Below are 23,025 nucleotides of genomic sequence, written 5' to 3' on the forward strand. Positions count from 1 at the left end.
TTTCGACTTTACGTCAAAAAAAAAAAGTCATTGAATGTAAAGTTAAAAAAAAAATCGTGCAATGTTTTTCATTTTTTTTTCTTTTCATAATAATTTCTATAATTAATAATTAATCTTTAATATTAGTTTAATTTCTAGTTTTTTATCTTTTTTATCTTAAAAATTAAATAGGAAACGAATATTTCATTAACAGTAAACAAAGTGTTCATTAACTTTATTAATTAATTTTTACTTTTATTTAGTTTATCATCCTTTTATAATTAATAAGAATTTCTCGTAAATATTTAAATTTGTAATAAAATGAATATAGTATTTTAAAATTTAATAATTTAATCGACTGATTTAAAATTTTTTTTTTTATTTTCTATTACTGTGTGTGTGAGATTCGTAGCTGTATTTATTAATAAGAATTTGTTATAAAATCTGGAAATATATTATTCCAATTATTAAATTGTTGTTTTAATTCCTTTCCTTTTTTTTAAACAAAAATATGAAATGAATTAATTATTAAGATAATTTATTCATTTTTAAAAAATTTTTCAAACGATGACAGCGCTCAGTGAGAGAAAAAAGTGAACTAACGAATGGTTACGTTACAAAAGTCGATAATTTTGTCGCAGGCTAAACAAAACATATTTTTTCTTGGAAATAATTGTTGAAAAAAAAAAGAACAATGGTAAAATTTCAATTATTGTGGTGAAGATGAAAGTGAATACTATTATCCTTTAACAGGTTATATTTAAAATTTACATAAAATGTTTTTGACGTGTGTTTGACACATTTCTATTTTGACATATTTTGGTTTTAGTCGTATATATATATTTTAAAAAATTTAATATTTGTTTCTCTATAAATTTTTTGCAATTAAATTTTGAAAAAGCACTGTTTTATATTTTATTAGTTTAGTAGTATGACCCACGTGTTTTCACTTTTTTTTTTTTACCATTTTTGTATATTTTTCGTTTAACAACGAGAAAGGGTTAAAAAATGTTAATTGTACTTTACTTCCATTCTTAATTAGGTTAAATTGTCAATTTGTATACTCAATTATTTTATCAATATAATTTGAATATTATTTTTTATTAATTTTTCGAAATTTCTCGAAAATACTTCTTTTTATATTTACTTTTTCAGTCTCGATTAATTTGGAGAAAATGTCAACGAATATTTCACAAATTGACGTGATTATACCAAAGAAAGGTATTCTTTGTCATGAGGAATTAATTGATTATATTCTTTGTAAGCCAAAACTTATGCCTTTGAAATCACTCACATTGGAGAAATTGGAGAAAATGCAAAAAGATGCTGAGGAAAAATTAAAAGAAGCACAAGATATTCAGGAAGCTCAAAAAGTCCAGGAATCACAAAAATCCGTAGATAATTCGGAATTAAAAAAAGTCGAGGAATTTCAGGAAATTGAAGAAACTGAAGAAACTTTTAGAGATTAGAAAAAAAAAAAAAAAAAACAAAAAATGAGTCTTGGACCATTATTAACAGAGGTGACACTTGCCTTTTGTTTGGCAGTGACTTTACTTTATAGATATGGAAATCCTTTCAGGCAACATATTATCGTTACACTTTCAGTATTGATTGCCTGGTATTTCTCCCTGTTGATAATATTTGTTTTACCACTCGACGTATCGTCTGTAAGAAATAATTTTTATTTTTTAAATATAAAAATGAGCTATATTTTGTCAGAAATTAATAATTTTTAAATTTCAGACGGTTTTTCGACAATGCGTAGAATTAAATATTCACAATGGTACATTAAATTCAACTGTCAATACAACCGATGAACCTTTACATTTATGTATTGAACCATGGTCACGTGTTCCAAATGATGTTTATCCAAATTTATGGCGAATTGTTTATTGGACATCACAATTATTAACATGGTTAATTCTTCCTTTAATGCAATCGTACATTAAAGCAGGTGATTTTTCAGTTCGTGGAAAATTGAAATCGGCATTAATTGACAATGCAATTTACTATGGAAGTTATCTTTTTATATGCGGAGTTCTTTTAATTTATCTTGCCTTAAAGCCAGGATTAGATCTTGATGGGTAAATATTGAAATTAAAATTTAATTAAAATTAAATTTTATTTAAATTTATTAAATTTAAAATTTAATTAAAATTAAATTTTATTTAAATTTATTAAATTTAAAATTTAATTAAAATTAAATTTTATTTATTCTAAATAATTGATAAATTAATATAATACTAGCAATATTAAACGCGTGCAAGCTTGCCAAATTGAGTATTTAATTGTTTGTTATAAAGAAATTAAAGATTAATATTATCAATAATAATATAAATTTATTAGAATATTATTTCATATTAAATGAAAATAATGAAAATTATTATTATATGTTATTAAATTATATATAAAATTGAATTATTTTCCAAATTTTCAATTTAAAATTCAATTATTTACCAAGTTTTCAATTTAAAATTAAATAAAATTCAAATATTACCCGAAATTTTAATTCAACATCAACTTAAATTAAATTATTATCCAAAATTTCAATTAAAATTCAATTATTTTCCAAAATTTCGAGTCAAAATTAATTATTATCAAAATTTTCAATCAACAATCAACTAAAATTAATTATTATCAAAATTTTCAATCAACTAAGATTAAATTATTTTCAAAATTTTCAATTTAAAATTCAATTATTTACCAAGTTTTCAATTTAAAATGAAATAAAATTCAATTTAAAATGAAATAAAATTCAATTATTTTTTAAAATTTTTATTCAAAATTAATTATCGAAATTTTCAATTAAAAATGAACTTAAATTAAATTATTATCAAAAATTTCAATTAAAATTCAATTATTACCCGAAATTTTAATCCAAAATCAACTTAAATTAAATTATTATCCAAAATTTCAATTAAAATTTAATTATTTTCCAAAATTTCGAGTCAAAATTAATTATTATCAAAATTTACAATCAGCAATCAACTAAAATTAATTATTTTCAAATTTTCAATCAACAATCAACTAAAATTAAATTATTTTCTAATTTTCAATTTAAAATTCAATTATTTACCAAGTTTTCAATTTAAAATAAAATAAAATTCAATTATTTTTTAAAATTTCGATTCAAAATTAATTATCGAAATTTTCAATTAAAAATGAACTTAAATTAAATTATTATCCAAAATTTCAATTAAAATTTAATTATTTTCAAAAATTTCGAGTCAAAATTAATTATTATCAAAATTTTCAATCAGCAATCAACTAAAATTAATTATTTTCAAATTTTCAATCAACAATCAACTAAAATTAAATTATTTTCAAATTTTCAATTTAAAATTCAATTATTTACCAAGTTTTCAATTTAAAATAAAATAAAATTCAATTATTTTTTAAAATTTCGATTCAAAATTAATTATCGAAACAATGCCAAAAAAACATTGAAAAATTTTAACCAACACAAAATAATGTCAAACAATACATTTAAAAAAAACAAAAGACCTATAACAAATACTAACTTCAGGTGTGGACAGAATGAACGAAAGATATTCACGATTATTATATGTAATTTTTCCATAGGCCGAAATTGAAAGCAATTGCATCTTCAGCATCGAATACTTGGGGATTGTTTTTACTTGTTTTATTGCTTGGATATGCATTGGTTGAAGTACCACGTGGATTATGGAATGCCAGTAAACCTGGATATACTCTTCATTATAGTTATTTCAAAGTTGCTAAACTCAGTATGGAAAAATGTGAAGCTGAAGAAACAGTAGACGATATTCTCGAGGTAACAAATTTGTTAATTAATTAATTTTCTAATTAAATTGAAATTATTTTGATTATTTTTGAATTTTGTTTTTAAGTCACTGCAAGCAGCATCGGCGGCAATTAATCCTGGACATCCGTTTCATGTGAATCTTGAGACTATATTTCACAAAGTGCCAGTTGAGTTAAAGGATCGAATGAATAGAAGACAATTACCGGAAGATACTCCACTTGATGTGCCCTCGGAAAAAGCATTGATTCGATTACATAGACAGGTAAAATTATTTTTAAAAAAATTTAAATTGAAATAAATTAAGTGAAGAGAAAATAATTGAAAAAAATTTTTTTTTTCAGACTATTAAAGCATTACAAACGTTACAAAGAACGGAGACACAATGGGGAGTTTTGATAGACAATATTATAGATTTAGAGGATGTTGCTAGAAATCAAGCTAGTCATGATAAGAGATTTAAAGCTACATATCCAGTTTTAAGACCACTTCCAATTCGTTTTATTTACAATCCTTCAATCGGTATGTTGAAATTTTTATTTGAATTTATTTACTTTATTTCTGTTTACAAAAATTAAAATTTTACAGAATGGTATTGGAAATGCTTTTTAAAAAGTTATATTTTGAAAATCTCCGCTATTGCCGCGGCTTGTCTTTCATTTGCTGTTGTTTGGTCGGAAGTAACTTTCTTCAGTAAGAATCCTGTACTTTCAATATTCGCTCAATTCATTCAATTAGCTAGCAAGAAATACGATTATTTCACAATAGAAGTAAGTATAAAAATTGGAAATTTAAAAAATTAAAATTAAATTTCTAAATTTTTTTTCTTTTCTTTTCAGATACTTTCTACTCTTATCATTGCTTATTTATGTTATTGTGCTTATTCAACTATATTAAAAATTCGAGTGTTAAATTTATATTATTTAGCACCACATCATCAAACAAATGAATACAGTTTGATATTCAGTGGTATGATGTTTTGTCGTCTCACACCTCCCTTGTGTCTCAATTTTTTGAGTCTCATTCATATGGACTCATATCATCATATTATTCAAAATCATATTAAAGCAAGAACATTGGAAACACATTATACACAAGTAATGGGCCATATGGATGTTATTAATATTATATCCGATGGATTTAATATTTATTTTCCCATGGCAATACTTGGATTTTGTTTGGCAACGTATTTTAGCGTTGGAAGTCGACTTTTGTCAATGCTTGGTTTTCAACAATTTTTAGGTGACGATGAACTCACATCTGATCTCGTTGAAGAAGGAAGGGAATTAATTAAAAGAGGTAGGAAACAACATTTTTTTTAATTCAATTATAGAAAAAATAAAAATTTCAATTAAAATTACAGAGAGGAGGAAACGTCAACGTGTTGAAGAATCAATGAGTCGTCGACGGGAATTTCAGGAGAGATTTGGTTCATCAATGTCATCTCGTTATAGAACTTCAAGGCAAAATTCAGATACAGGTGTGTCTACAATTTAGACAATAGGCATGGATAAAAAAAATAATCAACCTCAAAAAATATTATTTCTATATTTTTAAAAAAAATATTTCTCAGTAATGTCCTTGAAAAGAGACGAGTCCACGGAATCTGCACGAGCTGGTCTCTTACGTGATTTCGTCGATCCATCGGAATACTACGTTGGCACAACATTTGGAAATGATGGTTACGGTGCTAATAATCGTATCGATCGTGGTTATCAATCTGGAGATTTATCCATCGAGGATGCGAGAACATACTCGATAAACAGCTCTCAATTAGGGCATCCACCTAGGGGAATATTTGACGACATTTAAAAAAAACAATTTTCCATAACTAGACAAATTTTATTAATAATTTTAAAACTGTAAATATATTCTTTTTTTTTCTATAAAACAAGTGATTTGCAAATTGAATTTGTTTTTCTAGAAAAAATATGTGCGGTTTGGTAAGTGTTAAGTGAAATTTATCCTCCCGAGTAAAATTTGCCTTTTATGAACATGTGTGAAAGAGGCCTTTTGCTTACGATCTTTATAATCATTAGAAATATTTGAACAATTTACAAAATACGAAGTTTAAGAAAAAAAAAAACTTGAAAATAAGCGATAAAATTAATTTTAGCCATTAATTTTAATTTTTTTTCAATTAAATTATACAATTAAAAATAAATTAATATATTACAGTCTACATAAAAAAATTAATTTGTATTTTTTTCCGCATTGTAAAAAATTATCCTTCATGTTTTTTTTTTATAATAACAACAAATTTACAAATTTATATTTCTTTATTTTCTCTCAAAATATTGTTTTTTAACCATTTAACAATATTTCATAAAATTTAAAAATTTCTATAAGCATGAAAATATTTTTTAAAAAAAATATATCTCTGATTAGTGTAATTGTACATTTGATTAGGAATCTTAACACAAGTCAATAATAAAATATTCTTTTAATAACCATTAAAAGATTCAATTATTGAAAAAAATAATTCTTCGTTAAATGTAAAAATAACATGTAAAAATTTGTTGACTCATGGAAATTGAAACGAAATAAATTTGCAAACACAAAATTATGCAATTAATAATAAATAAATTGAATTTTAAATCTTCGTTTCAAATTTCAATGATTGTTTAATAAAATGACAATAAAATCTAATATTGTGCAACTACGTAAAATAAACTATGTAAAATGTAATAATTGTAACAATGAAAAAGGCCAGTGTGTAGAAAATAACAATTTTTACTAATGTCAAACTATTAGCGTCACTAATAGAAATTTTCGAGAAATTTCGTTTACTCGAAGGAAAATTAGGCATAAAAATTAATGGCTCCAATAACAATAGACTCGTTCTATTTGGTTGAGATTCTCGAAATAATTGTGACGCTTCAATTAAATGATCCTTTTTTAAATTTCTCATTTTCACCTCAGGTAAATTCATCCAACTTATTAAATCCTTCGAATTCAATTTCATGGAAAAATTTCCAATTCTCGAGAGACGATTACAAAATTTTCTCTCACGACGATGATAAATATGAGTATTGACTATTCCACTAAATTCACTATTTTCCAAAATAATATCAGGCTCCAGGGATGATTTTAAATCAAAAACATCTAATGGCGCTGAAAAATAAAATATCCCCGATGCATTTGTCTTGGATAAATTAAAAACTGGCATATAATCACCAAATTGGAGAGACTGAAGACTCGTTATTGGAAGACATGTAAAATTAATCATATTTTCAAATTGTATCATAATCATTTCTCGGGCTGTGAGAATTTTTTTTTCATAAATCAATCGATCACTATAAACAACACTGTCTTCAAATTTTGCACATTGTTTACAAATATCCTTTCGCGAAAGAAGAAGTGTATTTATCAATGCTTTCGCTGTCATTGGACTATATCTCTCGTAATAATCAACAATATTTAATTCACGATCCATTGATTGTCGATCATCGACAATACTATTACGAAATTCAGAATTTACATACGCAACTTCTTCTTCATTATTTAAATCATCATTGAATTCTGAACTGTAAATAAATCGAGCCGCTTTGTGAATTATTTTAGAATTTGCGAAAGATAATTCTTCGGAACTTGAAATTTCTTTTTCTTCTTCTTCATCTTCTTTTTCTTCTTCATCATCGTCGAGCGGAAGAATATTGATCGTAATTGAACTTTGCGAGAGTGTATCATTTAAATCTAAAAGAGTGAAGGATGCGTGTGTCTCCGTGTTTTGTGCTTTTTCTTCAGTATATAATCTCTCTCGTTGCATTAAAAAATTTTCTACTTTTTGTTCATTTTCTAATTTCATATATTCTAAGTGTAAATAGCGGTGGTGAACACACGCGAAATTATATCAATTTCCAATTTCCTCGTCAATTTTAAAATCTTTTTTTAATTTACGCAAATCGTGTAAGACCTGCAAAAAAATCGACACAAAAAATTACAACTTGTAATTTTAAATATTTGAAATTATTTTTTAGTATTATTATTTTTACTTCTAAAATTGTAGAAGCGCTCCAAGCTTGTGTACGACAACTGTCACGACAATAATCTCCGTCCTTATTTGTAAGCTCAGGAAGTCCTCTCCAATGATTAGTGGATGCTTCAATGAGATGTCGAGAAATTATCGCCTCCGTTGATTCGATAGTTCGTTTTAATTCCTCTTTACCGCCAACTAATGGAGCGAAATGTAATCGAGCACGAAGAAAGAAACCAATTGGCCAAACCCATTCCTGAGGGAGTTAAAAATTATTTATTTAGAAGAAAAAAAAAAAATTCTAAATTTCAACTTACTGGACCCTGATGATAATTAAAACCGTGTGATAATTTTGGATCGTTAGAATCATTCGAATTATCGTAATAACCATTGTAACCCCAATCGGCTGGATCTAGAGTTTTCATTCCCAGTGGTCCAAGAAGAATTTCTTCAGCTTTCTTCAATGCAGTCCATGCATGATTTGGATTAAACATATCTGGAGCCTGTGAACAAATTTTTTTCCTTAATAAATTGAAACGAAATTAAATTGAAATATTATTGTAAAAAAAAAAAAATATAAATTTTCTTACAGCAACCATAGCAATGGGGAAATTAGGTCGCAATTGATAATCAGCCCACGGTTGTGTGGCATTGTGACTATCTTTAAAAATTCCACGTCTGTGAATTAAATCCGGACGTAATTCACCATCTTTTGCTTCTTCGTGAACGTAAAAATATGTTTCAAAATTAAGGGCAATTTTATCAGCCCATTGTTTATAGCTCCATGTAATTACAGAACCTAATTAAAATCAAATATATATACATTAAAAAACAGAAGGAAAAAAAAAAGAAGAAATTTTTAATATAATTTTTTACCATCGCGATTTTTCCTTTGCACACTACCATAGGGAAAGAGATTTTGCTTATATAATTCAGCTAAAAAGCTCAATGTACTTTTACTGAGTCCAACAATTTCAATAGCCGATCCATCTCTTGGCGTTGCGGGTTTTCCTTTATTTCCCGCTTTCTCAGATGAACCCATTTTATCCATCCATGTACCACAATTCGCGTCATTGCCACCAAATACAAATCCAGTGTCAGGATGAACGCCAATTTGATTATTAAATCCACGATCTGACATGTGTTCATCAATTTGTTTTCCTGCATTTCTTTCTCTAAAGCACAAACCTTGGAAATGAATTGTCAACGCTTCTTGAATCACGTCATATAATGGTTGATCCTTAAAATTTAATTTTTCTTAATTAATTCTTTTGAAAATAATTTCAAAAAAAATATTTAAAAATTTAAAAATTAACGTACAACTTCTCCTGCAGGCAACGGAGGTGAATCATCAGTTGGATAGAGTCTTGAAATTTTGTCCGAAAGAATTTTAAGACCATTTGGTACTTCTTGAACGTAACATTGAATTGTGTACAGCCACCACCAAATTGCATCACGGCAATTGTATCTAATTTTTGAAATTATATTAAATATTAAATATTAAATAGTAAAATATTAAATTTTGAATGAAAAACGATTTTTACCTGGCACATTTGCCCTTGTCGAGTAAATTTGGAATTAAACCGTGTCTAAGTGTTTCAGCGTATCCAAGAATAATAAATCTTGCTTCTTCGAATCTACCGGTTAATAAGAAAAGACCACGAAGTGCAATGAATGTATCTCGTCCCCAATTACGCATATAACCAGTGGCAAAATGAGGTAAACCAGCTGACAATGTCAAACAAATTTGTTGCTTTTCGTCATTTATTTCTTTAATCATTGGTTTCGGTGGCTCCAAATTGGGAGATAATTCTGGAAGCTGCGCCGATTTCACTGTACCACCAACTTGTACAGACACTAGTGATAATAATTTTATAAATGTTGATCCATCTTTCACGAAGCTGAAATATAGAATTAATAAATTAATTTTTAAGAAATTATTTAATAATAATTAAATTAAAATAAAAATAAATTTAATAATAAATGAATTCGAACCTTGAGAATGAAGCGTAACATTGATCAAGTAAAGCAGTGTAAACATTAACGACAATAACGTCAAAATAACTGGGAACCAAGTAACGAGGAATTGTCTTCAAAGGCTCTAAAGTTTGTTCTAACCATTCTCCAAGGGATGCTGTCATCTCGTCTTCTTTTAGACGAGCCGACATGTAATCTAAAATAAAATTAAATTATCAAATCTTATAATTTAATTATCAAATTTTATAAATTTTCTATTTTTTGCAATTAGTTTATTTATTTTGCTAATTTTCTTATTATATTTTCGGTTTTAAAATTTTGTACTTACTAATTCCTATTTTTGTTATATTCTTGAAATTAATTCTTATAATTAATTAAATTATTACCAATTAACCAGTTTCCATCCCTTAGATTTGCACATAATGGATGTCCAAGATCATTATTTGGTCGAATATCAGCCAAAAGGGAAATAACACCTAAAGGTAAATTAAATTTAATTTAATTTAATTTTTAATTTAATTAATTAATCTAATAGTTGTAATAAATTTATTTAAAAAAATATTTACCTTGAAGACCGGCATAGACAAGAGGTCCATAACGAGGAATATCGTAAACTCCAAAACGATTATTCGATTCGTCTCGTTCCTCTTGATCGCAGCGATATAAAATTTTATTCAATCCAGCGAGATTTATTCGTGATACAATTGCATGTAATTCCGAAGCTTTCGAAGATGTCAATGTGGCAATAGTATTTTGTAATTTTCCAAGAGCTGGTTTTATATTCACATGAAGTGAAACACTACAAAATAAAAAATTCATTAAAAAAATTAGAATTTCTCAAAAAGAGAGAAAAAAAAACTCACCGAATTGCCACAACAGATCCCGGTTGGAAATTAATAAAATTTAATTGAGTAATTTTTGGATCACCAGAATCAACTTTTTCCAATATTGAAGAATCGCATATTTGAATGTGTTCCTTTATTTTCACTGAATATTCATTGATTCCATTTATTGTCTTTTCATCTTTAACGTATTTCTCCGGATAGCGGAAAGGTGAAACTCCATTTCTAGAATGTTGAATAAATAAATAAATAGAATAAATTTTTATTTTTGACAAAATAATACTCACTGGACGTCTTTGTGAGCCAAAGAGGCCTCTAGAATAATTTCCTCAACAACACCTTCAACTCGCAATGATCTTATGTGACGACGAAGATCACTGGCATTTGGATCAGGATGCTTGAAAGCGGTGAATGCAACTAAAACAACACTTTCATGAGTATGCGGCGAGTGTCTAGTCACTGCAACTACATCAGTATCCATTTGATCAACAAAAACCTAAAACAACAGAAAATAATTTATAATTTTATCTGTCGGTCTTTTCTTTCAATATTTTACAAAAAATTATTATATTAAAGTAATCGTACTTGAGAGAATTTATCTCGTCCTAAATTATTGTGAAGATTATTGAGAGCTCTTTTAGCGGCAATTATTCCTGAATTAAATCCAACGTGGGATTCATTTTTCTCCTCTAATTCATTATCAGTCCAAGAAGTGTACTGTCTTTCTTCATCAACTACATGTATCTAAAAATAAAATTAATAATTTGAATAATTTATTTTTTATTTTTTTTTTTTAAATAAAAATGACTTACATGATGAGGTACAAGTTCATCGTATCCTCGATTACTTCCACTGGCACAGCATGCCATGGAAACAAGAGCAGCGCTTGGCATTAAATCAAATACACTACGTTTATCAACGGGACTTGGATTATCGTGAGTTAAATCTAAAAAAAGTGCATGAGCAATGCTTGGCACTAAGGGACGAATTCGCGATTGCAAAAATGCCCCAACTGGTTCACCTCCATAACGATAAACTAATCTACCTTCTTCATGACTATCCCAAGCAGACATCGCTTCTGTAAATTTTACAAAAAATTTACTTTTTTCCTCAAAAATGAATTTTAAATTGAAGAATAAATTTTACCTCTAATAAGTGAAGTAATTCCAAGACGATTCACAAAAATATTGTCCTTATGATCGGAATTTGTGAATAATTCTGCCACAACATACAAATCGGGTTTCACTTTTCTCGCTTCGTCCAATAAATACTGAATTTTTTAAAAAAAATATTAAAATTTATTTAATTTGCAATATGTATTAAATTTTTTTTTTTTAGTAGAATAAAATATTACCTCTGCAATTGGAATTGGAGTCGAGTGACAATTATCCAATCGTACACCATCAAAAATTTTAGCCATTTGTTGAACATAATTCGACATTCGTTTCCACAAGTATGGAGAGTCTTCTGGTTTTTCTCCATATCTGAAAATTAATTTTTAATTAATTTATTTAAGCAATAATTGAAAAAAACAATTCTCAAGGTCCAAATACAATTGTAAAAAAAAATTACCTGAGCTTAACACTATCTCCCCAGGCGATTAATTCCCTGCGGATATAAACATTCGAATCGGAATCAGCAAAATTTTTTAAAGGATCACTATTCATGACCCAACCATTGTGAGCCATTAAATATCGACCTGCATCCGAGTACATTGTTGCTTCTCGTTCAACTAAATTTCTCGGCGCTCCAAAATCAGTAAAATACCTAAAGAAACCTATAATTAATATTCAATTCACAAAAATGAAAATTTAAACTTCGAATTTTAATTTCTACCTTGGAACAAGAGGATTTCTTTCGCTTATTTCTTGGATTCTTGGTCCATCCGATTGTACTCGAAAATAGCGAATACCAGCGATAGTATTTTCAACGGCAGCGTTTAAATTATTTTGTACCTCATTTAAAATTGCGTCGTTTAATTCTTGTAATTTTTTCCTAAGATCCTCGGCGCAACGTTTCAATCGAGTGTCTTCATCGAAACAATCAACTCTTGAAATTTAATATAAATAAATATTATAATTATTTAATTAATTATTGTAAGTATTTAATTAATTATTATAAGTATTTAATTAATTATTATAATTATTTAAATTAATGTAAAAAAAAATTATTACCTATAAGTATTGTATAATCGTAAAGCAAGTGACTTATCGATAGTTGCCTTCAATCTTCGAAATTCTTCATCTCTGATAATTTTAATCGATTCCATTTCCATGTCCGATTCCTCATGTGGCATTTGATTTCTGGCAAGGCTTAAAAATTCAGCGACAGTTTCATTGACATCCAAAATATAGAGCTCATGAATTTTAATAAGTGGCAAAAAATGCGAATGAAGTGCATAACGAATACTCTAAAAATAAAAATATTAATAAAATATTTATGAATTTTTCCTTTTTGCAATATTACAATAATTTTACATTGAGATGTTCCTCGGTTTCAACAACGGCGGGAATTCCTTTCATTTCCCATTCACCAGCTCCAACTTGAATAGTCAATTCAAAAAGTGTTGCATCCAAAAGATACGATGGACGTAAATATGGACAATTTGAACAATTATAAGTGCATTCCGGATTTGTCAAAAGAAATGAACTTTCATTCGCCGTATGATTCAAAACAATATCACAAATGCTCAGTACCTAAAAATTAAAGAAAATTAAATTTTCCATTTAAATATTAATTTTTTGGAAAATCTTACATTCCATTCGGTGCGCATTTTTTTGACTAAAGCTTCAACATCGTCAAATGTTGTTTCTTTTTCTCCACTGCTGAATGAGGGATTTAATTTTAATTGATCACTCAAACTGTATGAAGATCTTGAACCTCCTAGTTCCTAAAGGAAAAATAAATTTTTAATTATTTTAAATTTAAAACAAATTTCTTTTTTACAGAAAATAAATCTTTTTTTAAAAACCTGAATTGGAGTAAAATGAATCATATTGTATCCGGAGTTCTTGGAAACTAATAGTTTGTTTTCCCAAGTGGAAAATGGTCCAAGACATTTTGCCAAAACCGTATGACATTGAATGCAATCAATAGGAAGTGACTCGTCATTTTTACCAATTTTCAATTCTGGATCAACCAAAAGATATCCCGAGGCAATTGCTTTTGCACCGTTCTCCATTCTAGAAGAAAAATTTCAATGAGAAAATAATTTTATCATTTGAAAAAAAAAAGAAATATTTACTTAGTATCCGTCGCATAGTAATGAAATGATCCCGCGGATGTTAAATTTAAATTTGCAGTTTCGTTATTCCATTTTAATTGTCGATAAACATGTCTCTCGTATTTTTGATCCTTCGTCAAAGGATGATTCACGAAAATATCAATTTTCCTCCCAAGAAGCGATGGTCCCAGTCTAAATTGAACTTGCCATTCTAAAATTAAAAATCAAATCAATGTGAATCAATAAATATTTTGCAAAAATATACAAAAAAGAAAATCAATTACCTTTTTTCAGTCTATACAAAGTTCCATCTTGATGTTCTCCTTTATTCAAACTTAAAACTCTCACTTGCTCAATATTTTGACTGCTTTCAGATGATCCTTCCATTGTCATTGTTTTCTTCTGTGTCTAAAATTTTGAAATTATTAAAATTATTTAATCACTGAAAATAATTTAAAAAAAAAAACATGCTAAGTACTTACAGATAAAATGACAAATAAGCGTTTAGCTAGCATTTTGTCTTAATATAAGTAATTTGCACAAAGCATTTACATAGCGTAAAATATAATATTACTCAGTTTTGCTACTTGAACATGCATAAAAGAAAAAGTCTGCCCTTATTCTATTTTCTAGAGTTACATTCTTAATTCTAGTAAAGAATAACAGAAACATTTCCTGTTCCAAGTTTTGTCGATTTGTTTGAAATGAATCCATCAAGGGTATAAAAAATAATTCATCATCATGTGAAATTTAATCTATTGTTATTTTCATTTTAAACAATCTTTTATCATATCAAGGTCTCAAAAAGATTTTATTAAATTGAAAACATCAATAAATTGATTCATATAATTAACAAATAATTAAACTTACATTAGACCAGAGAAAATTGAGAAATTGGCAAGCAAATACATGTAGAATAAAATTTCGAAATTTCCTGATAAATTCCTGAGTTGTTTCACAAACAAATTTTTTTAAAGCAACCATTGAATCCATAAATAATGAAGCAAATGAAAAAGCAAAGCAAACGGGTTTAAAGAAATTTCTTGAATTTATGTTAAACTTTGCATCCGATATCTTATCATTTTTTTTTTTTAATTATTTTTTTTTTTTTTAATAGAATTATATAGATTTCCTCTTTGTTCGCTGCCTATAAAATATAGATATATCTCGTCAGATAATAAACTTGTTAAATTAGATATTAATAACAAGAGATGAAGACAAACAGTATTTATCACGATTAACATTTTTTTTCTCATGCTGATTCTATTTTTAACTAAAAACAACAAAATTTAAATTATAAATTATTTATAATTTTTGCTATTAAAATATTAAAAAAACAATTTTTCATATTTTAACCAAAAAAGTTTCAATTTCGATATTTTGTTTCAAATAAAAAAATATATATATTAATTTATAAAAAAAATACATTTCAAAGAATTTCTTTGATATTTTCCATTTTATCTATCCTATGCAAAGCAATTAATTAATAAATTAATATTTATAAGTAGAAAGTAGAGAATCAAAATAACATAGAAATTAAAAAAATTTCATTAATGTAAATTATTATTTTATCAAGTATTATTTATATTATAATAAAATATTATTTACCGTATCAAAAATTATTGATAAATAATTTTATTGTATTAGAAATTATTCTCATAATATTATTAACTATTTGTAACAATAATATTTAAGTGTAAGAAAGTATAAATATTTTAATATATAAACAATACTTAGATAAGCTTTTTCGTAAAATAAAAAATTTTATTTTTAAAGCTGACATTGAAAATATTTTTAATGCATTAGAAATTTAATACATGCTGCACATTGATATTTTGTTAAGACAAAAATTGTCAATAAAAAAATATAAAAATACACTTACAGTTGGTACGTTATGTATAGTGTTCCTTCATAAAATAGAAAATTAATCTACTAATATGTGTGACATACAATAATGATTAAAAAAAAAAATCTCTAATGAAACTAGAAACAATTGTTTATTTCAAATTTGACCTCTATTTGAATGTGAAAAAAATTTGAAGGTCATAAATGCGGGGGAGAATCAAACTAAATCTCCACTGTTTATATATTTTTTTTTAATTAAAAATTTCTTTTTTTATAAAAATGAAGACAACTAATTATTTGTAATTAGTTGAATATTATTCTATTTATTCATTCCAAATTAACAAAAATTTTTGTCACAATCAAAACAATGAACTTAAAGCTGATTCTACAACATTTTTTTTAGGGTTAGTTTTAGGGTGAAATCACATGTAACGAGTTTGCGCGGTATATTTAAAAATTCATCAACACAAACTACTTTTATTAATAATATTGTAGAATATTAAATGTAACTAATTCTTTTAAAAGATAATTCTCATGTTTAGTAATTGTCTGTATTTTTTGTGTAGTGTTAAAGGGGTTGTTTTTTTAAAAGAATTTTTGAGAAAACTGAATGAAAATGTACCAAAAAAATTTCAGACAGATTTTATTATTTTTTTTATAATATTCATCATCTTATGTTATATTATTTTAATTATGCGTATTTAAATCAAATTAACTTATTTAAATAATAATTAATCATTTCCTTTCCTATGAATTTTAAATATAAAATTTTTTTTTTCAACACGCCTTGTACATATAAAATTGTTATACAATTTTAATATTACATAATTAAAAAACTAATTCAATAAAAATTGATTTAAAAATAGATTATTTAAAATTAAAATGTTCTATTTAAATTAATTTAGAAAATTAATAATTTTATAGTAGTTAAAGGGAAGAGATTTTTATTTATTATCCACAACCACCTTTTCCACAACAACTTCGTTTTGGAGGCCGATAACCTCTACTGGAATTACCCATTAGTGGATTGTATTCTGAAAATAATTATTCATTTAATAACACAAATAAACAATTTTTTATAAATAATTAATTAAAATTCCCTTCTATTTAGAATTATTTAATGAAGATTTTTGTTCATTAAAATAATAAGGGATAGTAATTTTTAATTATTTAATTTGAATTTTAATTATCGAATTTACCTTGTTTTAATAATCTTGATTTAGAATCACTAGTTGAACCTCCTAGTTTATAGCCATTATTTTTTCCATCCGAAGAATTAAGTAATTCTTGTCTCTTTCTCTCTTTATTCTATATATTTTTTTATAGATAAAAAGAATATTAATCACAAATTATTAATTTATTATTTTTAAGTAAAATTTTTTTAATTAATTAAAATCACCTCTTCAGCTTTTTGTTTGCAAGTTTCAGAATCTTGATTATACTTTTCCTGCATACGATTTCTAGCATCCTCTATTGCGGTTAGTCTTTGATAAACAATGTCCGGATCTATATTTAAAAAAAAAACATATAAATTAGTGAAATTTACATCATTTACTCGAGGGAAAAAAATTTTTAAAATTCAATCTATAATCTAGTTTCAAGCATTAATATTTAATGGTAATAAAATTAATAAATACCTTTATGATATTTTGCCGAATATTCTGCCTCATCTTTCTTTGATTTCCAACTATTATATTTTTCTTGCAAATAAGACGATGCCATTAATAAAATGAAACATAATCCAACTAAATACCAACCAATTGAAGCTATCCATTGCCATGCTAATAAATAATAAAAAATTTTTCTAATCTTAATCATTAAAATAATAATAAAAATCCATTTTACAGAACTTATTTCTAGATGTCATTGTTTTTTTTTTATAGAAATATGGTGAAATAAAATGTATATATATTTAAAACTCACCAACTCCTATAATTGTATTAGAAGAAACCTCCTGTCCCATAGACTCCATAATTAATTAATTTTTACTAATGTGTTTTCTATTAAAAAATAAATGTAAATAACTTTTGTTATTTGCTGACGTTTTGTCGTCGTAATGTGGATTTTTTAAGGTTAGGTGAGGTTAGGTTAGGCATTCAGAGTTCTACTTTATCGACAGAAGTCAGTTAAAGGACAGAGAGTTGGTTATAACCTAACTTTTGCTAAAAAAAAAATTTGTCAGGCTTTTTAAACAAATTACACATTTAATTAATAATCATGTCGGTGTGGAGACAAGCAGGACTTAAGTAAGTAATTGATCCTTTGAAATAATAACCAAGTTTTGTAAAATGTAAATTTTATCTTTTGTCTACTGCCCTTTGTATATTGATTTCACAAAAAAAGTTATATAATCCTGCGATTTTTTTTTATAAAGATCATAATATTTAAATATTCTAAATTAAAAATATTCTCGACTTTATAAATTTATATATGCATTAATTGCGAAAATAATGGATTATCATATTTCAGCAATATAACCTTAAAAATACAAATTGGTTCACTAATTTAAAAAATAATTAGGTTAGGTCACTATTATAATTTTTTTTACGACTTAATTTAAAATTTATAAATATTTTAATTTCAGTTACATCAATTATTCACAAATTGCTGCTCGTCTTCTTAGACAGGCACTTAAAACGGATATGAGGGCAGAAGCTGCAAAACGAGACGAAGCAAATGTTAAATTTACACAATGGAAAGATGGAAAACCTATTAGTGAGTATTAATAATTTTGCACAAATATTTCATTCAATAAAGTTTATATTTACAATTATTATAATAAACAACATATTTTTACAGCTGAGAAGGCTTAAAAAAAAAACATAATTAGGAATTAAGTGAGTCGTTACGTGTTACGAAAAAAAAAGTGATAACACTGCATGACTTTGATAGATTGAGCATGAAATCCTTTTTAATTATTGCACATTTACATAATTTTATATATATTTTTTTAAAAATTTAACTCGTATATTTTCATATAAATCATAATTTTATATTTTTTATAGTAAAACAAAAAGTTTTTTAAATCTATAATTAAACTTTTTTAAATTTGAATTTTTTAAAAATTCAATTGAACTTTATTAAGGACTATATATTTTTTTTTGAAATAAATGAACAAAAATTTCTTTAAATCGAATTTATTTTATATTATTAATAAAAATTTATTATAAAGTATAACTATATATTATACTACGGTAAATATTTATTTTACAAATATTTCTGATAAATCACGAGAGTTTTTGTGAATTATTAAAAATTGAATATTATATATCTAACAAGAATATTGAATTTTACAATTTCGTATTATTTTTTTTATTTTAATACATGTGTGTGTGATAATTTTATTATTTTGCTCCCATTTACAAGTCTAAAACAAAACTAATTTTACTTTAAATTTTGATGTAACAAAATAAATTATAATTTTCTTTTTTTTAAAATGACAATAATATTGTTTCAGGGAAGGACAATTAGGTGGCATTCAATCATACACAGTCAAATAGAAAATTATACCCTTAAAAAAAAAAAATATTATTTTAAGTTCTATCATGTTCTTCGTTATGTAAAATAAATTTTCATTTCACAATTTGAATCTTTTTCTTTTCTTCGTTTATTTGTCCATATTTACATTTTAATTCTTCAATCGTCATCTCACGATTGGACTGTGTGCTTTGCAATAAACTGTAAAAAAAAAAAAACAAATCATATTTTTTTCGTATATAAAGAAAAAAAGGGAGAAAAATAATAGTGAGATGAAAATTACCAATGAATTCAGAGACAAGATCATTTTCGTTGTCGCCTCTCATTGTTCCTGTGATTTCCTCATTTTCCACCATTGGCAAAAATAAATTAACAAATTCTGTTGAATATGGAGGAGCAATTGCTTCCAAAACCTTGAATTTAATTATTTTAATTAATTATTTTAATTAAATATTAAAATTTATAATGAAAATTACCTCAGTGACAAAATATCGAATTAGAGAAATATCAGTGTCTCCACGTTGCCAACATTGTTTTATGTAACAAACCACGGGCACAACGCATCCACGACTCAATAAATTTACCATTCGATCGAGAAGCATTTTTTTCATTTCCAACTGTGAAAAGAAAATTCATTAATTATTTTTTTTTTTAAAGCCAATATTGTAAATATTACGAGAAATTAAAAAAAAATTTTCCTTTTCAATTATGTACCTGAACGAGAATTTCTAATTCATCTTGTTTGCTCTCGAATAAACGGACCAAAAGTTGTAGAATTTTTGGATGCAAAAGTGAATGACAAATTACAACTTCGTCCAATAGTGCAAGATGAATTGGACAATGTTCTGTGCACAATTTAAAATACGAGGGTTCAGTTACTGTATATTCTACCCAGCGGATCACACCAATACTGACAACAGGATATCTAAAATTAAAATTTGTAAAAAATTTATTAACAGAAAGAATTTTATTAATAATTAATAATTCCGAAGAATATTTCTTCAGTTCAATGAAAATGTTTATAAAAATTAAAATTTTTATTATCAACTTAATTTTTATATTAAATTTTATTTTATTTATACTAATTAATTATTGTAATAATTATTTACATTTTCAATATTAAAAAAAAAAGCGAACAAAAAATTAATTACTCACCGGATACATTGATAAATGGTAGTTAATTCAGCAATTAATTCCGTTGAGCCTTTATTATTATTACAAATATTGTGTACTTTTTCAATAGCTTGAATTGTCGTTTTTAATTCGTCTTTATTTATTTTACGTGGATTTGATTTTTTTGCAGCAGTCTCACAAACACTCGCTGCATAAGCGAGTAAATAAATATATTTTGGCTTATGTTCCTGATTCACTTTAACGCCCGGTTTAAATAGAGCGTCAATTAAAAGTTCTAAATAAAAAAACAAAATTAATTTTATTAATAGAAAAAATTTAAATATTATAATAATAATTTATAATAAATTTTTTATTTTACCTAAAAGTTGTGGATTTCTAATTAATTCAATTGAAGGAGGATCAGCTGTTGAATAATTTCGAAATAAAAGTGAAATATCGGCTGGATTAAGAGTATTACGAGACAACATTGATGCTAAAGCTTGTGATGCTGCCGGAAAAGCTGCGGCTCCATTTAGAGCCATTGTAATTGGTGTAACATCATGTCGACTATAATTATTATAAAATTATTTTTTTCTCTTTTTAAAAAAAATAAAATACGGCTACAAAAAAGGAAAAAATCAATTTTGTCTTACTTTTGTTGTGCACATTTTGTAATTTCTTGAGATAGTCGTTTCATCATAAAACCACCACGTGGCTCTTGTGATAATATTTGCAACAACACTTGACTATAAACATAAGTGTGTTGACCGTGACAGACCATTTTCTTCAAAAAAAAAAAAAGGGAAACTCATTTAAAATTAGATTTTTCGATAAAAATAAAATTAAATCAAAACTTACTGCACATTCTTGAATACTCGATTGCCAATTTTCGGTGTTTTGCAAAAATCCAGAAATCGCGGTTTTTAAAACACGAGAAAAAACTTCTATTTGTTGAGCAGCTGTTGAAATACTTGTGATTTCACCTTGGAATCCAGCATCGGAAATAAGCTAATTAAAAATTTTAAAAAAGAATAATTAATTTTAAATTTATTACATTTAATTTAAAATTTCATCTAAAGAAATAAATTTTATCAAAATGCAAAAAATAAAAGAATTTTGATAAAAGTAAAAAATGTACCTTTATAATAAAATTTAACATTAAACAATCGGGATAATCTTCGGCTAATTTATAAATTAATGATCGCCAAGTTGGATGTTGAATCATTTCCGTTAACCAGGCTGGTGTCTAGAAAAATTTTCATTTAAATCAATTTTTTTTTGAATATTTTTCAATTATTTATTCAAATAAAAAAAAAAATATACCTCTCCTTCTTCGGTGAAAATTTTATCAGCTTTCTTTGGCTCGAATGTTTTTAAAACCATATCCTTTAAATTATTTTCAATCATTGCCTGAACATCGGTGACTTTAACTTCGGCAAGAATTAGCCATTCAGCCAAAAGATTATTCATTTGTGCGCAAGCCGTATAATTTTTTGACAAAAAACTAATAACTTGTTCAGGATTTCCACCGGCTTGAAAATACCTTAACGAGAATGATAAATTATAGAATTACACAAATTACAGAACAAATTTAAATTTTGTTTTTTTGTAAGCGAACCTAATGTATTAAATTATTTATATTTATTTTCTTTTATTTACCTTTTTAGCTGATTAAATATTCCTGGTTCCATGATATTGTCAGGTGTTTTAAATTTTTCTAAACATTCATTTAAGACTTCGCGAGGATTTTCTAACGCATCTTCCATACTGACATCATCACTTCGACCCATATCGTCTCCCCAAGTACCACGATCTTCTTCATAATCAGACTCCATTGTTTTTTATTTTTTAAGAAATTAATTAATTTTTACTTCTTTAACTATTATCTTCTTAATTCTCCAATAACTGGTAAAATACACTATATTTAACCTCACTTATTTTCCATATATTTTAATATTTTACATTTAGTACTGTAAGTTATTGAAAACGTTGATGCAATTGATTACTTATTATATTATGAATAACTATCAAGTTTTGTTTTTAATATTACATTTTGTTAGACGGCAAAACATTAAAACTGAAAAAATAGGTTAGAATTCACTTTCTTGAGTAAACATTTTTCTTCACATAATTCTAGATAAATATATAAAATAAAATAGTAAATTGACAGCTGTCACTACCAGTATGAAAAAAAATTAAATATTATGCAAATAAATTATTATTTTAAATAAAAAAAACAGTTTATGTTTATAAACAAAAATGCGCCAACGCTCTCTCACGCGCATGTGCGAACTGATTTCGATACTTCGATAAATCGATTATTGTACTCGATTTAAGCGCGCGAAGAAGTTTTAAATTTGAACAATAGGGAAAAATCACTTTTCTAGTTAAGTACATAAAAAAAAGAATATAATAAGTAATAAAATAAATAAATAAATTAGAATTGGAATAAATTAATTAAGTGTTAATAAAGTAAGTCGTATGTAAAATAAATATACCTTTAATTAATACATTCATTTTTAAGTATTACAATTCTGATTTATTTTTATGTTGAAAGAGAAAAAAAATGGCTAAAATAAAATAAAAGGACAATGAAGATATAAATATTAAAGTTTGATAGCCAAAATTCAGAAATATTTTTTTTTCAATAAACAAGTTGACAAATTGATAATTTCTGACTGGTCAGAGGAAGAAACGTTTATTTATTAGTATTCACTCAAGTAGGCCATGGTTCTTCACATCAGGCCAACAGTCGTATGGTTAATATAAGGACATTTGCAACGTCTTTAATTATTACGTAATCATTCCTTCC

General features: G+C 25.7%; 6 protein-coding genes across 9 annotated transcripts; 3 read left to right on the forward strand and 3 right to left on the reverse strand.

Annotated features, from left to right (window-relative positions):
• Positions 1 to 566: 566 nt before the first annotated feature.
• LOC127282369 (BBSome-interacting protein 1) lies at positions 567 to 1,448 on the forward strand. 3 transcript variants are annotated; one of them, XM_051306551.1, is made up of 2 exons: positions 567 to 676; positions 1,135 to 1,448. In XM_051306551.1, exon 2 carries the CDS (start codon positions 1,155 to 1,157, stop codon positions 1,446 to 1,448), a length of 294 nt encoding a protein of 97 aa, XP_051162508.1. In that variant the 5' UTR covers positions 567 to 676; positions 1,135 to 1,154. The 3 variants fall into 3 exon arrangements, with proteins under 3 accessions (XP_051162508.1, XP_051162507.1, XP_051162509.1); XM_051306550.1 differs by having other exon boundaries at positions 581 to 732; XM_051306552.1 differs by having other exon boundaries at positions 581 to 708.
• Positions 1,449 to 1,472: 24 nt separating this feature from the next.
• Positions 1,473 to 5,666, forward strand: LOC127282351 (LMBR1 domain-containing protein 2 homolog). The gene is made up of 9 exons (XM_051306527.1): positions 1,473 to 1,646; positions 1,723 to 2,063; positions 3,562 to 3,772; positions 3,849 to 4,025; positions 4,105 to 4,282; positions 4,349 to 4,530; positions 4,600 to 5,059; positions 5,124 to 5,240; positions 5,334 to 5,666. The coding sequence occupies exons 1-9, from the start codon at positions 1,473 to 1,475 to the stop codon at positions 5,570 to 5,572; spliced, it is 2,079 nt and encodes a 692-aa protein (XP_051162484.1). The 3' UTR covers positions 5,573 to 5,666.
• Positions 5,667 to 6,477: 811 nt separating this feature from the next.
• On the reverse strand, positions 6,478 to 15,956 carry LOC127282344 (glycogen debranching enzyme). The gene is made up of 26 exons (XM_051306515.1): positions 15,661 to 15,956; positions 14,649 to 14,925; positions 14,063 to 14,186; positions 13,800 to 13,989; positions 13,527 to 13,737; positions 13,311 to 13,445; positions 13,033 to 13,251; positions 12,730 to 12,965; positions 12,392 to 12,604; positions 12,128 to 12,322; positions 11,910 to 12,039; positions 11,702 to 11,825; positions 11,368 to 11,633; positions 11,141 to 11,299; positions 10,843 to 11,051; positions 10,577 to 10,780; positions 10,280 to 10,512; positions 10,100 to 10,189; positions 9,732 to 9,909; positions 9,281 to 9,637; positions 9,057 to 9,204; positions 8,613 to 8,976; positions 8,327 to 8,535; positions 8,054 to 8,239; positions 7,756 to 7,992; positions 6,478 to 7,676 (listed from the first exon to the last, which is right to left on the reverse strand). The coding sequence occupies exons 2-26, from the start codon at positions 14,769 to 14,771 to the stop codon at positions 7,614 to 7,616; spliced, it is 4,803 nt and encodes a 1,600-aa protein (XP_051162472.1). The 5' UTR covers positions 14,772 to 14,925; positions 15,661 to 15,956; the 3' UTR covers positions 6,478 to 7,613.
• Positions 15,957 to 16,249: 293 nt separating this feature from the next.
• Positions 16,250 to 17,695, reverse strand: LOC127282366 (uncharacterized). The gene is made up of 5 exons (XM_051306546.1): positions 17,547 to 17,695; positions 17,261 to 17,404; positions 17,023 to 17,129; positions 16,823 to 16,931; positions 16,250 to 16,657 (listed from the first exon to the last, which is right to left on the reverse strand). The coding sequence occupies exons 1-5, from the start codon at positions 17,593 to 17,595 to the stop codon at positions 16,575 to 16,577; spliced, it is 492 nt and encodes a 163-aa protein (XP_051162503.1). The 5' UTR covers positions 17,596 to 17,695; the 3' UTR covers positions 16,250 to 16,574.
• Positions 17,696 to 17,720: 25 nt separating this feature from the next.
• Positions 17,721 to 19,212, forward strand: LOC127282370 (protein stunted-like). Of its 2 annotated transcripts, XM_051306554.1 has the most exons (4): positions 17,721 to 17,869; positions 18,208 to 18,338; positions 18,423 to 18,460; positions 19,081 to 19,212. In XM_051306554.1, exons 1-3 carry the CDS (start codon positions 17,841 to 17,843, stop codon positions 18,434 to 18,436), a joined length of 174 nt encoding a protein of 57 aa, XP_051162511.1. In that variant the 5' UTR covers positions 17,721 to 17,840; the 3' UTR covers positions 18,437 to 18,460; positions 19,081 to 19,212. The 2 variants fall into 2 exon arrangements, with proteins under 2 accessions (XP_051162511.1, XP_051162510.1); XM_051306553.1 differs by lacking the exon at positions 18,423 to 18,460.
• Positions 19,213 to 22,511, reverse strand: LOC127282352 (negative elongation factor D). Its single transcript, XM_051306528.1, has 11 exons — positions 21,873 to 22,511; positions 21,537 to 21,756; positions 21,352 to 21,459; positions 21,072 to 21,221; positions 20,867 to 20,997; positions 20,593 to 20,780; positions 20,256 to 20,508; positions 19,815 to 20,025; positions 19,577 to 19,717; positions 19,384 to 19,513; positions 19,213 to 19,301 (listed from the first exon to the last, which is right to left on the reverse strand). Exons 1-11 carry the CDS (start codon positions 22,046 to 22,048, stop codon positions 19,267 to 19,269), a joined length of 1,743 nt encoding a protein of 580 aa, XP_051162485.1. The 5' UTR covers positions 22,049 to 22,511; the 3' UTR covers positions 19,213 to 19,266.
• Positions 22,512 to 23,025: the final 514 nt, after the last annotated feature.

Source organism: Leptopilina boulardi, unplaced genomic scaffold (genome assembly GCF_019393585.1).
Source record: "Leptopilina boulardi isolate dan_hultmark-lab unplaced genomic scaffold, ZJU_Lbou_2.1 LbouV2_30, whole genome shotgun sequence".
NCBI classification, from domain to species: Eukaryota; Metazoa; Arthropoda; class Insecta; order Hymenoptera; family Figitidae; genus Leptopilina; species Leptopilina boulardi.

Excerpts from the sequence above, each read along its gene's own strand:
- LOC127282366 (XM_051306546.1), bottom strand. The coding sequence starts at position 17,595 with ATGGAGTCTATGGGACAGGAGGTTTCTTCTAATACAATTATAGGAGTT. Across the intron at positions 16,932-17,022 it reads GCAAACAAAAAGCTGAAGAG|AATAAAGAGAGAAAGAGACA; the intron begins GTGATTTTAATT and ends AAAAATATATAG. Across the intron at positions 16,658-16,822 it reads ATCAAGATTATTAAAACAAG|AATACAATCCACTAATGGGT; the intron begins GTAAATTCGATA and ends AATTATTTTCAG.
- LOC127282370 (XM_051306554.1), top strand. The coding sequence starts at position 17,841 with ATGTCGGTGTGGAGACAAGCAGGACTTAA. Across the intron at positions 17,870-18,207 it reads TGGAGACAAGCAGGACTTAA|TTACATCAATTATTCACAAA; the intron begins GTAAGTAATTGA and ends TTTTAATTTCAG.
- LOC127282352 (XM_051306528.1), bottom strand. The coding sequence starts at position 22,048 with ATGGAGTCTGATTATGAAGAAGATCGTGGTACTTGGGGAGACGATATG. Across the intron at positions 21,757-21,872 it reads ATATTTAATCAGCTAAAAAG|GTATTTTCAAGCCGGTGGAA; the intron begins GTAAATAAAAGA and ends ATTCTCGTTAAG. Across the intron at positions 21,222-21,351 it reads TGTTAAATTTTATTATAAAG|CTTATTTCCGATGCTGGATT; the intron begins GTACATTTTTTA and ends ATTTTTAATTAG.
- LOC127282344 (XM_051306515.1), bottom strand. The coding sequence starts at position 14,771 with ATGGATTCAATGGTTGCTTTAAAAAAATTTGTTTGTGAAACAACTCAG. Across the intron at positions 11,300-11,367 it reads ATGAACTTGTACCTCATCAT|ATACATGTAGTTGATGAAGA; the intron begins GTAAGTCATTTT and ends TTTTATTTTTAG. Across the intron at positions 11,052-11,140 it reads GACGAGATAAATTCTCTCAA|GTTTTTGTTGATCAAATGGA; the intron begins GTACGATTACTT and ends CTGTTGTTTTAG.
- LOC127282369 (XM_051306551.1), top strand. The coding sequence starts at position 1,155 with ATGTCAACGAATATTTCACAAATTGACGTGATTATACCAAAGAAAGGT.
- LOC127282351 (XM_051306527.1), top strand. The coding sequence starts at position 1,473 with ATGAGTCTTGGACCATTATTAACAGAGGTGACACTTGCCTTTTGTTTG. Across the intron at positions 3,773-3,848 it reads CAGTAGACGATATTCTCGAG|TCACTGCAAGCAGCATCGGC; the intron begins GTAACAAATTTG and ends TTTGTTTTTAAG. Across the intron at positions 5,060-5,123 it reads AAGGGAATTAATTAAAAGAG|AGAGGAGGAAACGTCAACGT; the intron begins GTAGGAAACAAC and ends TTAAAATTACAG.